This window comes from Ruditapes philippinarum, unplaced genomic scaffold (assembly GCF_026571515.1).
Source record: "Ruditapes philippinarum isolate M1 unplaced genomic scaffold, ASM2657151v2 ctg1082_1_1_1_1, whole genome shotgun sequence".
NCBI lineage: Eukaryota > Metazoa > Mollusca > Bivalvia > Venerida > Veneridae > Ruditapes > Ruditapes philippinarum.
The window spans coordinates 78,625-93,489 of NW_026851798.1; the positions used below are offsets into that span (position 1 = coordinate 78,625).

At 32.6% G+C, this 14,865-nt stretch overlaps 1 protein-coding gene across 1 annotated transcript in view; it reads right to left on the reverse strand.

Annotated features, from left to right (window-relative positions):
• LOC132739925 (uncharacterized) overlaps window positions 1-14,865 on the reverse strand; it is a 33,127-nt gene that overhangs the window by 1,394 nt on the left and 16,868 nt on the right. The window contains exons 8-10 of the mRNA XM_060727760.1: window positions 9,736-9,931; window positions 2,672-2,808; window positions 1,062-1,297 (exon numbers count right to left, since the gene is read on the reverse strand). Of these exons, the coding sequence (XP_060583743.1) occupies window positions 1,062-1,297; window positions 2,672-2,808; window positions 9,736-9,931 (569 nt within the window). The remainder of the gene's footprint in view (window positions 1-1,061; window positions 1,298-2,671; window positions 2,809-9,735; window positions 9,932-14,865) is intronic.

A 14,865-nucleotide genomic window follows, 5' to 3' on the forward strand; every position in this document is an offset into this window, starting at 1 on the left:
TACACATGTATATATAATCAATGACCCCCTGGGGCGGGGCCAATTTTGACCCCAGGGCTTTTATTTGAACAAATTTGGTAGACACTCACTAGAAGATGTTTCATGCCAAATATCTAAGCTCTAGCTCTTTGGGATTTTTAAATGATGAAATTTAAAGTTTTTTCTTTCGGTTGCCATGGCAACCAGAGTTCTGCATGGAATTAAATTCTTTGAACATTTTTAAAGGTGACCACCAAAGGAACATTCCTGTGAAGTTTGGATGAAATTGGCTTAGTGGTTTATGAGGAGATGTCATTAAAAGTAAAAGTTTACGGACGGACGGACGGCGGACGAAAAGCGATCATAAAAAGCTCACCCTGTCACTTTGTGACAGGTGAGCTAAAAAATGACTGACTTTTTCGTTCAAAAATAATTCAATCTTACAATCATACTGTCACAACTGGAGCAGACAAAGGGGCATAATCCTTGTCACTTGCTACTGTTGTTGTATTATAAACAATGTAATAAAAATAAATTACCTTATAATTAGATTTACATTAAATTCAAGGTTTTACAAAGTGTAAAACATTTTGGTACAAAAAGCAAAATAGAATGCCCACAAAACACCAAGCAATAGTTTAGACTTAGAGCTTTACACTTATTTTACTTCTTCTATTTGAAGCACGAACCCTGTTAATTAAGTCATATTAGTTATTCAGAAATTATGGGCTTTTTTTCTTCAATAACAAGGGCTGCTTATAGGCTACTGCTCCCCAGGAAAATTCTTTAAATCATTCAGTTTTCCCATAAAATACCATTTACATCAAAATATTTCACTCTCAGAAAAATACTGTGTTATTTGTGCCCCTTCACCTTTCTGTGAAAACACTAAATAATTTATAGGCACTGAATTATTTATATAAACACAATAATATTTATTATCAGACAGTAAGCAAGTAGTTTTTAATTGTGTAATAAACACTTTCACTCCAAGCACAGGTCTAACCACTTTTTAAGGTATGTCTCATTTACTAGAACTCGGACATAAATGACACTGAAAGTGAGGGAATAAAATAATATACCATTCTGTTTTTGTTCATTTTCCAGTATAACAACCACATCTTCTTTCACTTTGCTGGTGTTTGTCTTCAATGAAATATAGGCTGGAAGTTTTCTCTCTTTAAATGGTAAATCTATTTCACTGTCAATATCAGATGCTTGTTTGTTAGTGTCCGTCTCAGAACCTACTGCATTCTTTTCTTTTGTGATAACAGAGGCTAGGGGCAATGTAGCTTGCTCCAACAGTTTTGGCTTTTTGCTATAAAAAAGAAAGTTATAAAAGAAAATAGTATATAAATATCCATTCTAAGCATAAGGACTGTTATGCTGATTTCATTTTAAGAATTTACCACTTTTCAAAGTAGTAAAAAACCAGAATATTGATTTGACATCATTCAAAGTTAATATTTCTCATTTAATCAATGCAAATATCTATATAATTTTAATGTACAATAAATTGATTACGAAAGACAAAAACACCAATCTAGAAAGAAGGATAATATTAACAGTTTGTCCAATTTAGCTAAATATGATCTACCGGTAATTAAAAAAATAAGAGCCACAGCTGTGAAGAAGAAGCACCTAACACAAGGGCCACTTGGTGTCTCAATAATATACAGGTCATATTTTAGATTTTATCTGTTTTAAACTAGGTACTTTTTATACTTATTTAGATTAAAATCAATATTGAGGATGGGCTATTAAAGTAATACTATAAGTATATTATGCTATAAGTTTCTTACAGTTCAAGTTTTTTTTGTTTGCTTTTGTTTCTTTATTTTTACTTGAAATACTAGCTCATAGAGATAGAAAAACAACAAAAAAACTGTTAAAAACAAGAGAGCCATGATGGCCCTGAAATCGCTCACCTGAATATAAAAGCTCTCCATAAACGAGAATAATTTTGACCCTACGGCATTAATTTGAACAAACTTGGTAGACACCCATTAGAAGATGTTTCATGCTTTTATTTGAACAAGCTTGGTAGACACTCACTAGAAGATGTTTCATGCCAAATATCTAACTCTAGCTCTTGGGGTTTTTTAAAAGAAATTTTTTTAACTTTTTTCCTTTGGTTGCCATGGCAACCAGAGTTCTGCATGGCATAGGTGCACACCAAAGGAACATTGCTGTGAAGTTTGGATGAAATTGGCTCAACGTTTTATGAGGATATGTTGTTTATAGTAAAAGTTAACGGACAGATGGACGCCCGATGAAAAGCGAACAAAAGCTCACCTTGTCACTTTGTGACAGGTCAGCTGAAAATGGAGAACAAATTGTTAGCATCAATATTGTCACTTTAAAACTGTACATTAAAGTGACTTAAATGCATTAAAGGAAGTAACAAAGGTGGTTCGTATACACAGCAATGTGTTTCCTTTTTTTGCCCCAAAAGTGTCAGCTTAAATTCATTTTCAGCACAAGAGCAACTATAAATAAAGGGGCTATCAAAATGGTAAAGTTGACAGAAAGTACATTTGTATCATTTGAAAAATTTATGGGAAATATAATCAACAACAACAACAGATATTGGGACTACCACAAAAGTTTACATTTAGGCACTCTGTGCTCACACAGTGCTCATATGAGGTAAAAAAGCAACATCTATTGTTTTTTTCCCCCGTAATCTTACTTGTTTTCTTCAGTAGACTGATCTATCGTCTGCTGCTTTCTTTTCGCCCTCCGATGCTGAAGAGTACATTTTTTACCTTTAGAACATGATCCAGTTTGTGTAAACTCCGGACATTTTAGAATGTGTTTCTTCTTGCACTGAAATGGTAAAGAGATGGTTCATAATTTTAAAACTGGGTATACAGTTTTTTGTTGAATGATTTAAAGGCACATTATGCCTCAGCAATGTTTTTACATTTATTTCTTATAAGCTTTTTTTTATTTTAGTGTACTTAGATAGTTTCCAAAAAGTTGCTCGTTGGCCAATTGCTTGAACCAGTTTTTTTTTTAACCGTTGCCTTTTGACAATTGTTACAATTCCACTGATTTAGTATTTTGTATGGACGTTAAAATACTACTTTGTTTACATTTTGCTACTTTTGTAACAAATAATATCACATTAATCACTACTTTCTTCATGTTACAAGTCTCTAACATACCCTTATATCATTATTTACAAGTTATAAAATTCATGTTTTCCCTTTCTAAAGAAGTTACAAACATATTTGTTAGTGTGGCCAATTGTGCCTTTAAAAATTCTTCACCAAAAAACAGCTTTCTCTGCAGTCACATACAAATTTTTATAAAAGAGATGCTAGAAAGTGTATCAATATTAATCATTAAAATAGCTATCAGCTTGTAACAGACAATTCAGCAGTTACTGGTGTAATGTTTCCTGGTTACCTAAACCAATATACTGTAAAAGTGGAATTTACTAAAAAAAATTTATCTTGTTTCTTTTTCTGGTTGGGTTTTAAAATCACAACAACACAGTATAGGTGAAATGGCTACTTTCCAGCTTAACTCTTGTAGGAAGTCCTCTGGTACCCCTCTGTACATTATTTTAGGCAGAAACAGGCACCTGAGTTAAACCACAGACATAAGCAAGCTGGATAGTTTCCTCACAAGAAATAAGAAACAATCCAAAGTCGCTGTTGGGGCAAGTAGTTTGAAAACAAGGACTTTAACAACTCAGCCACAGATGCCCCCCAAAAAATTGTTTCAGATTTTGTAGAGTCTACAGATAACCAGAAAGGATTATCATGGTCAGATTATTTTAAGGAAATTAACATGATTTGTGCATAATGGAAACAGGAGTTAACTTTTTTAGTAATCAGAGGATCTTAGGTCTGTATCCAATTTCATTCATTTTACTATTTAGCAACAAAATTTCCATAGAAAAGGAAATTAAAATGTTTTCCCTGATGAAAATTAAAACGACATGCACACTGAATCCCCATATCATCACCTTAGTGCAGTAACAGGTTAAGTTCTATAGAATTTAAAAGGAGTTAACCTGTACTGCACTAAGGTAATGATATACATGTAGTCCTGTATCACATACTTATTCTCTAAGTATCATGATCGTAGCTTTTGTTCTTAAAAAGATTTTGCTGGATTCGGATTTCTCCAGATGTCTGGAATGACAGGTGGAGCATAAACCTCAGTATAATAGTCCCCTCCTGTGAAACTATTGGTAGGGGACCAGTGTTTTTCTGCTTATATAACAGACTCCGAAAAAAGGCCATTTCCAAATAGAAATTTTCTTTAAAATCATGCAGTATTCCCAAAAATCTGAACTTAAACCTGCTTTTTTACTTACCAAATCAGCAATTTTAGCGATAATTTTCCAAAAATCAAGAGGCTAAGGCCTCTTCCCAATTAAGTGAGAAAAATCACTGGGGACAAAAATACAGCAGCACATCAAGCCATTAAGTCGAATACTTTCTAAATACATTCTGCTGATTAAGCCTCTGCTAGTGTCAACAACAAAAATTTGCTTTTATTATGATATAAAATATGTACTTATTACATTCAGTGCATAAAGGGAGATCACAGAACAGAATTAATTCATCATATCAATTCACGAAGTAAATTCCTAGTGATGATTAAAGCAGATTAATTTAGAATTGTTCATATTGCAAAATTCAGTGTATTGAAACACAAAATTTTCATCCCAGAATGGCTGAAACATGGAGAATGTATGCAAGGTTTTACCAAGTTTGATATATTATAACTTATAAGTAATAACAGCAGCTAAAATGGTGGGGCATAATAAACAAAAATATTTTCAAAATATACAATGGTTTTAAAGTAGTGTAGTATACAGGATTGAACATAATTATCAGACAATGTAACTTAAGTTTATACTGTATAAATGGACATACAATTTGTGTTTAACCCCCAGTCGGCAAGTAGCAACTGATTCTACCTTGAAACCAGTGCAGAAAAAGATTATATTGCACATCAATAATGGTCTGCATTGTTTGCTATTCAGATAGTACATAGGCCTACTGATATTTTGAAATTTTCCCTTAAAATGATGAATGGTTTTGTCCAGACTGAAAGGTGGACAAGTCCATTTCAGATTTTTAGCTTGGTATGGATAATGGGCTAAACCCATGTATTACATACTCTCATTTATTATACGTTAATAAGTATAAATTATAATGGTTACATATACAGGTCGTTATATTGATTTATTATTTCATTCCTCTTTAAAGCAGCTGCTTCATCAATTTAACCTACTAACCCCGACTTTATTGAATGGATTTGCCCTAATTTGAATTTGGAAAAGTCCACTTGAAGTTAAAGGGATTTCAATATGAAAATACATTATATTGACCTGCCTGGTCAGACAGCATAGAAGTGTCAGTTAGCCTAGCTCTATACAGGATTCTAACACACAGTGGTGATTGGTGATAAAGATGTATGTGGTCATGGGCAAAAAAAAATCTGTTTTAAAAGTTGTAAAACATCAATAAACTTTTAAACAACTTATCATCACCTTAGTGCAGTAACAGGTTAACTCCTTATATAATTTAATAGGAGTTAAACCCTTTACTGCACTAAGGTGACATTATGCCCTTTTCATATTTTTAAGTATTAAAGATTTCTCAGTATCTAATCAACTCATAAAATGACAAAATTTAATTTTTTTTCTCCCCTTATTGTTTGCTCCATGGTAAATCAGGTATGACGAAACATGCCAACAAAAATATCAGTGACATAAAAATGTGGCGGCGTGGCCGAGTGGTTAATGTCTCAGACTAGTAATCTATGGATTGCTGATTGCCTGGGCAGGGGCAAGTCGTTGTTTCCTTGAGCAAGAAACTTTAGATTCATTGCTCAGTACTGGTTAGTTCCAGGAACAGATTCAAGAGTGTTTCAATAAGCTTATAGCTTCCAACACAATCAAACTAAAATAAATTTGTATAAACTTAACTAAAAATATCAGTCAATCTATGAAACACTAGCTTTAAAACTAGTGCAGTATATTAGTTTGAACATTTATCTGATACTGAATATCATCTCTAGACTATATTCTCTAAAGCTATACTTATAACAAATAAACCACTTAACACACCGCATTGCCTTAAATTGGTATGATGCAAGCAAATTTTGTTTAAGGCTAAATTACTCAGTTTCAATTACTTAGTTTCTTGTTACACATTTTATTAAGAGCAATAAGTTAAATTCCATTTTCCTTCATTTATTTCTTTTTTATTAATTACAAGACCTACTTAACTACTATCACTTTTACTTAAAATCATAGCTGGTTAAAATCTTCCTAATTAAAAATATTTCTCTAATTGACTTGGTTAACTTGTACTTTTAATTAATATACTAGATGACATTTCAATTAAACAGAAAATTTCTTCAATAAATAAGAAAACAATATATATATTATCTAAATTGATAATCTTTTGGCTATATTCACCAGTAACAGCCTATTACAACAATTTTATGCAAATGCACTTGCCCCAAAATCAAGATAATTATACAAAATGTAAAACAGTGTAAAATAATAGTGCACTAATGCACAACATACATTAGATTGAAATATGTAAATGTTACACTATTAAGATCTTCATGAAGATATCACTATAAGATTTAAGAAAGATACAAACATTCATTTTAAGTACCAACCAAGAATTCAGGAGAAACAGAATTTATGGCAGGATTTTAAATTTATCAGTACATTGTCTTAATGATACAGGTTGGCCTATGCCAACAAATGTATGTGACTGCTTCAACCAAGAGGTCATGAGTTTGAGACCTGGTGCCACCATGGCCATTGTAGTCATTAGACAGCATGTCCACTTTTTTTTAGTGCTGGATAGTATAATAAGAGCAAAGAAGAATAGTGTGCACAATTTTGCAAAAGGCAATTATTAAAAGAAGGGAAATAAACTTTAAGATTATCTGCCCTTCAAAATGCAGTGAACAAGTGCTCGACTATTTTCAAGAATTGATAGTAAAACAAGAGCCTGGATAATATAGGATTTTGTAAGCTTACAAGGGCCATAATTCTGTCAAAATCTATGTTAAAGTTATAGGCCTTGGACAGTGACCTCCAATTATGTTCTCAAATAAGTGTGTGAAGTTTCAACCCATTCCCTTCAGTAGTTTTGGAGATACATCTTGCACGCAAAAACTTAAAGTGTAATATTAAAGCTGGCACCTGGGTGAGTACAATAGCTCTGAGTACAATAGCTCTCCTATCTTCGAATAGCTCAGCTAAAAATTCCGATTGTCATTGAAAGTTTTCTGAGATGAGGCTTGTATAGGAAAGGATGTCTTATAAGTTTTGGGGGGAAATATGTTTTTTTCACTATTCATTCTCAGTTTTTACTTCAGCTATAATTGTTCTATGCAATACTGCACTAAATAGTTGAGATAAAAATAAATAAAATATAACTGACTACCTATTAACAAATGGTTGCTCAAGATTTTAATTTATTTGTTTAACAAGATAAGTATCTTATATTATAGTCATAAAACATCCAGATTTACAATAAAGTTAACAATACATTGCTTTATACTACAAAAAAAATGTAAACACACTTTTGAATTTTCAAATATAAATTGTATATCACTTGACCTGACAGAATTTTAAATCAAAAGAACTGTTAAAGCAGCACTCAATCAGATCTATGCCAAATTTTCATGAAATTTTGACAATGAATTTCAAAGTAAAATATTGTGATATTAACAAGGACAGTAATTTACACATTGCAAATGGCACTTATAATCTATGTAAATACCAAAGATAGCCCTCACGGCATAAGTCACACAATAGAAATACAGTGATAAATACTTCAAAATCAGTTATTATTCACACATAACATGTAAATTATCGCTTGAATCTTGAATCTTTTTACTTTTCTTGAAATATTTTGGCTCATCTGGAGGCATGCAGCTTTAATATATAGGAGCAGATTCAATGACCTGACATTTAGTGCTGAGTGATTTAAAGGCAATTGTTGCAAAATAAAGAGCTCTTTAGGAACACAGCTTTATATCAATAAATGTTCTGGTTCAAAAATGTTCACTAGTAAAAGGAGCAGGTGTAAGCAGACAGACAGCTTAGTCGGTAATGCAGGGGAATGGTATTCCAAGGGTCCCAGGTTCGAGGCTTGGTAAGGCTGCACATTTTTCTCACCCTGTGACATTTGGCGCTCAACGTGGGACTGTGACTGCATATAGCTCAGAGTTACATTCACATTGCTATATGTAACCCTGAGAAATAAGAGGACCAATTTCAATATAGAAGGGGAGTACAAGTGTGTAAGTTACAGTTCAGGACTGAGAAATATTTAAGGGAGGTGTGTAGGCAGCCATACAGCTCAGTTGGTAGTTGGTAACAGTATTCTGAGGGCCTCATGTTTAAGTCCTGTAAGACTTCACATTTTTCTCACCCTGTTCTTAAATTTAGAATGAAATTTTCTTTTTCATCTAAGTGACCCTGACCTTCTTGGTCTCCAAGGATACAACAATCTACTCTATCACTTATTACAATGTTTTAACCCTTAAAGTGACATTATGCCCATCCAAGGGTATATTGGTTTAAACATATTTATTTAAGCTCGATTGCGAAAGGGTATATAGTGAGTGAACAGGTGAATATCAAAATAAGTTACATTTTACCATAATTCCTTTTTATCTAATAACTTACTTCCCATAAACAATAAATAATGCACAGATCCAAATAAAATTTCTGTAAATATCTATTAAAGAATTTACCTCTTATGCTCAGTTTATAAAAAGAGTGGGGCAGTCTTTTTATATTTTAGGCAGATTTATAATTTTATCCTGAACAGTTTTAATATCAACTGTTTGTCAAACACCATTTTAACAGTCAATCTTTTGAAATATACAGTCAATGCAGCTCAACTTGACTATGAAAATATGAGCATAATTTGAGCCGTGTCATGACAAAACCAACATAGTGGGTTTGCGACCAGCATGGATCCATGCTGTTTGCTAACCAACCCTATAACAAGTAGAAACTGATAGCGAACAGCATGGATCCTGATCAGACTGCGCGGATATGCAGGCTGGTCTGGATCCATGCTGGTTACAAACCCATTATGTTGGTTTTGTCGTGACACGGCTCATTTCACTTTAACCTGCTGAATAGTGTAACTGATTTGGCCTAGCTTCAGTTTTGGAACAGTCCATTCAAACATTAAGGAATATTAATATCAAAATACAGAAGTTAAGCTACTTACAGTGGCAGAGACTCAGTTGATTCAGATTTAATTTCAAACTGATAATTTTGTTAAGATCTAGGGGAACTGCTTATGGAAAATATATATCCTTACCATTTTAGTATGTTAAGTTTGCAATTTGAGTAGAAACAGATCTGTTTTCTCAATACATAAGGTTAGTTAACAATTGGTGCTAGAGTATAATCAGTTAGCTAACTACTGTATAAGTTGATATTTCCAAGTGTTGAAAAGTTTAGCGAATTTAAAATTCCAAACATTTCGCGTGAAGAAATATAAGGGAATCATGCAAGGATAGAATTTAATGATAGACTGGTTGATATTTACGCCATAGATAATTTTAGTGATTGTTGTAAATTCAGAAAATTCGCTAATAATACCGCATCTGTAACTTAACCATTTATACAGTAGATAGCCCCCTCACATGAAACAATTCAATGTCCTGGGTAGGATTCAAACCTATCTAACCACATAGACCTTATATATTTGCATTTCAACAAGAAAATGTACGTACTTTTTCTCCTTGAGGACAGTATCCCTTGACAAAATCTTGGCATATTTCAGCATCTCTGTTTACATTGACATGTAAATAAGGACAGTCATCTCTATTACAAACACCCTTCAGATAGTAAGAACATACTGGCATCTTATCCTTTGATACAATGTGAGAAAATGGACAGTCTTTCACCTTACACGTGCCTCGAAGAAACCTGAAAATTACAACATATAAATGATGATAAAACAAATTTTTTATTACAAATGTATGTAATTGCTTTTAATGAAAATTATGAAAATGCATTACAGCAAAATTTTATATACTGGTTGGAGAGATAACTCCGACACTAAATCACATACTTTTTGTAATATCTTAATTATCTTCCTATATATTTTAAATATTGAACCACCTAAATAAAGTTCAGTTCAAAGACTTCACATTACTCCACAAAAATTATGTATGAAAATGAGAATTGGTACTTATTTAAGGTCCTGAATGGGGTATACAAAACATGGTCTTTTTACCCCTCAACAGTAGATAAAGTCGACACTTAAATTTTTAAGTAAAAAATGACAGGAAAATCAGCATCATTAATTTATTTTTACATCTTATTTGTTTTATCTATTTTTATTGATGTAAAAACAAGTTTTCAAAAAATTTTCTCAAGTAAGTGGCCTGTGGTCAATACATTTCTAACTACCTCATTGTAATTTGGTAAAAAGAACGTTTTGAAGCAGTTTTTGCCAACGAAAAGTTTTGGTTAATTGAAAAATATTAAAAAGTTTACCAACTTAAAAAAACCCATCACATCTGTCCTGTTCCTATACTGCTAGGTGACCATATGCTTTTTTGTTGAAAAGCAAAGTTATAAAAATTATATTTATCAAGTGTCGGGGTTATCTATGCGTCGGAGTTATCTCTCCGACCAGTATTGGTCTAAAAGGATAATGAAATATATCGTCAGAATGATCGGTCATGACGTTACCACTTTCTATCTGATCATGTGATACCTAGCTTTTCATTCTCTTAAGATTTCCAAAGTCTTTAAGTAAAATCTTTTAACTTTCCTCTGATGATCTCTCAGAATGTCACACTGAGAAATGTCATATATTTTATTAGATGATTTAAAAATGCCCTAAAGGAAAAGTCATGGCAACAGTGTGCCTGTACCACTTAACATACTGTCCGATATATTAATTACTATCGACATGTACGTCATTCCAACAAAATTGATAGATGATTGAGCAACAGTAATTTGGTAACCGACATTTTACACTTAAGTCTATATTATTATTTAATTAAAATGACGTCAAATACATTCACTGCAATAAGATAAATTATTCGGTCATGGATGTTTGGCAAAATGTCATCACCATAATTACTATGGGTCACCACAATTACTAACAGACAGTGTTATAGAGTATAATTACTAAGGGTCACTCTAATTACTAAAGGACAACGTTAAAGAATATAATTACTAAGGGTCACCATAATTACTTTGGGACAACATTATAGAATATCATTTTGAAAACTCAACATTATTTCTCCATTCCTCCTTATAAGTTATGTTTTTGCTGAAACACCATTTATGATTTTGGCCGACGCTGACAATATCTTTTAATTTTATATTTTTGCAAATTTGCATATTCATATCAATCTATTGAATATTTAACAGTACTCCCTCCAACATTGAAACAAAACTCTGAAAAAAGTGTTTCTTTACTTTTTGGACACCCTGTATTTAAAACATGTATAAAACATAGAAACTGTCACTTTGATTGTGAATGCCGACATGTTTCTTTAAAGTATATAAAGCTATATATTTGCTGTCTGTAGATTGAAAAATTATTGTTTATATTGTGATTAAAATGACTACAGAAATCCTAGAATAAAAGAAATTTGCCTGTATATATTACTAAAAGCGAACGAGGAATGCATGAATTAACCATAAAACTTCCTAAAAATAGCTGCGGAATAAAATGTTCCATAACATTTTATTTTGTTTAAAATAAAATATTCATGTTTATTAAATTACATAGATATTTAATCTTAATGTAATAAATCTTTCAAGAAGAGACAATTATGATATGGAAGCAACCTACTTTTTTTTGTTTTCAATATTGTATAAAATATTTATTAGACACTTAAAACTCTTAACATTATAGTTACGTTTTAAATTTTTGCTTTTGTTTTTCTCTCAAATTTTTTTTACTTAACTGGATGCAAGCAGCTTTAAAAATAATCCAATATGAGTAAAAGGGAACATTTGATTGAACAAAAAAATCATTATTATAAAAGGAGTGATTCATTGATAAGAAGGGATTGGTTTCCACAATATACGGCTGACATATATTCTGCATTAACCTTGGGATGAAGTAGGTGTCTACTGTTATCTGTGTGTACAAGGATCTATTTCCAACTTTAAACTTAATGCCCTACAAATAAACCAGTCACATTAGATATGTTTTGGCAATTTATTAAATATTTAATTCAATTTCAACATTGAAGTAGTTCACGCACGTCATTAAAGCTACTTGTGTACAGTTGTGTAATGATTTTTTTATACCAAGTTGAATGTAGATTCAATATTTCTGGTTTGTCAAAGAGATCATACAGGATATGAAATATAAGATGTGAATTATTTATATCAACTCTTTGAATGCAACTGGTGTTTGGCTGATAACAAATACTTGTCTATGTCAAGAGTGCATAGGCACCAGTAAAGTGTTACCACAGTCCCCCAACCATGCCAAGGAAATAGCCCTGAAGGTAAAGTCTGCATCGAATGTCTCCACACTGTGAGTTTAAAACTTTTCTCCAACTATTTTGGTGCCAAAATAAAAGCACCACATTGACCTGACAGTGAAAACATTAAGTACAAAGAAGAATTATTTCCCCCTATCCCCCCCAAACCAACCATGAGAAAGGTTGAGGTGGATAAATCACTGTTACATAAAGACAGCTTGTACATTCATGCAGTCTGACAAGACTTTATACAGTTATCTGCTCAGTTGTTACCTTTTTTTTATACCCCCGCATAACATGTCCGTCCGGCCATCTGTACATCCATTGGTTTTTACTTGTCCGCCCAATAACTTAAGATTCCTTTGACCCACAGTCTTCATATTTGGCATGGAGGTTAGTCATGATTAGTAGATGACCCCTATTGATTTTGAGGTCACTTGGTCAAAGGTCAAGATCATAGGGGCCTTGACAAAAAAAAGATTGTCCACCCAATTACTTAAGATTCCTTTGACCCACAGTCATCATATTTGGCATGGTGGTGGGTCAAAGGTCAAGGTCACAGGGGCCTTGACTAAAAAAGCTATTCTGCTCAATTGCTTAAGAATGCTTTGGTCAACAGTCTTCATATTTGGTATTGAGGTTGTTTATGACTAGTTGATGACCCCTATTGATTTTAGGCTACTGTGTCAAAGGTCAAGTCACAGGGATTTTTACTATAATAAGCTTGTCTGCTCAAATGCTTATAAGAATGCCTGTCTGCAGTGTATTGATTTTGAAATATTCACATTTGAAGCATGTAGAATACATAACTTGCCATGCACTTGCTTAGTAACACAGATTTGGCAGGGAGGTTGCCCTTGAGCTCTAAATGGCCACTGTTGATTCTGACAAAGTGGTATGTCGTGGTATTCACGCCATGACAGTGGCAGTTCTAGTTTTAATTGAAAATCCTCAAAATAACAAAATTCAACACAGGGCAAGTCCCACAAATACAGCAGTGAACGGGTGCAATTACTAAGAACTACAACTATCATTAAAGGTGATTTGTATGCCTACCTGCCACCTTAACTATTTGAAAAATAAGTTGTCTGAAGCCAAATTTGCACCAGACCTACATTTTGCACCTGACCTACATTTTAAGATGTTTCATCTGTGTACCAATTAACTGTCACGCTAAAAGAGTATTATCATCTGCAAACCATTTTTTTGGGTAAAAATTTTGTCAAACTACATAACAGAGTTATCAAACTTAAAACACACAGTAGTGATATTGCATTGACATTTCAAATTTAAGTTAAGATATCTACCGGTTCCTGACATGGAATGGTACATATAATAATAAAATAAAGCCAGTGTCAGCAAAAAAAATTAATAAATCAATAACGTGACCTTGAAAGTCATTTATGACTGAAGATCGATACACATGTAAGTCTCATCAACATGAAAGTATATCCAATAGGTTGGTTTTATTATTCTCAAAAACTATGGTTACCCTAGATCACTCACCTAACATTTTTTACTGGAAAAGGTCAAAATACTTCAATGCAGAATCAAGTATATAAGTATTTAGATTAAATTGTGTTGTTTTTTTTCAATTTTGACTATGGCTGCATGATCTACTAGAAAATGATACATGCTACATGAAATGTTATAACTCTATGTTACCTAAGAGACCCCTAGGGTGGGGCATGCTCGACTTCAGGGGCATGATTTATGTTCCTTTTGCAGAGGTCCTTCGGACAAGCCTCTAGGCTCTGGGCAATGTAGCTTCTCACTAATAGATTATATGTTTTCCTATATATATCATGTTTTGTGAACATGTTGAACATTGCACTATGAAATGGAATGCACTACGAAATGGAATGCACTACGAAATTGAAAGCACTATGAAATTGATTGCACTATGAAATTTAATGCACTATGAAATCTAATGCACTATGAAATGGAATGCACTATGAAATCAAATGCACTATGAAATCTAATGCACTATGAAATGGAATGCACTACGAAATGGAAAGCACTATGAAATCGAATGCACTATTAAATGGAATGCACTATGAAATGGAAAGCACTATGAAATCAAATGCAATATGAAATCAAATGCACTATGAAATCAAATGCACTATGAAATCAAACACAATGAAATCCAATGCTCAAATGCACTATGAAATAAATTGCACTATGAAATCAAATGCACTATGAAATGGAATACACTATGAAATCAAATGCACTATAAAATGGAATGCACTATGAAATGGAAAGCACTATGAAATGGAAAGCACTATGAAATCAAATGCACTATGAAATCAAATGCACTATGAAATCGAATGCACTATGAAATCAAATGCACTATGAAATCAAATGCACTATGAAATCAAATGCACTATGAAATCAAATGTTCAA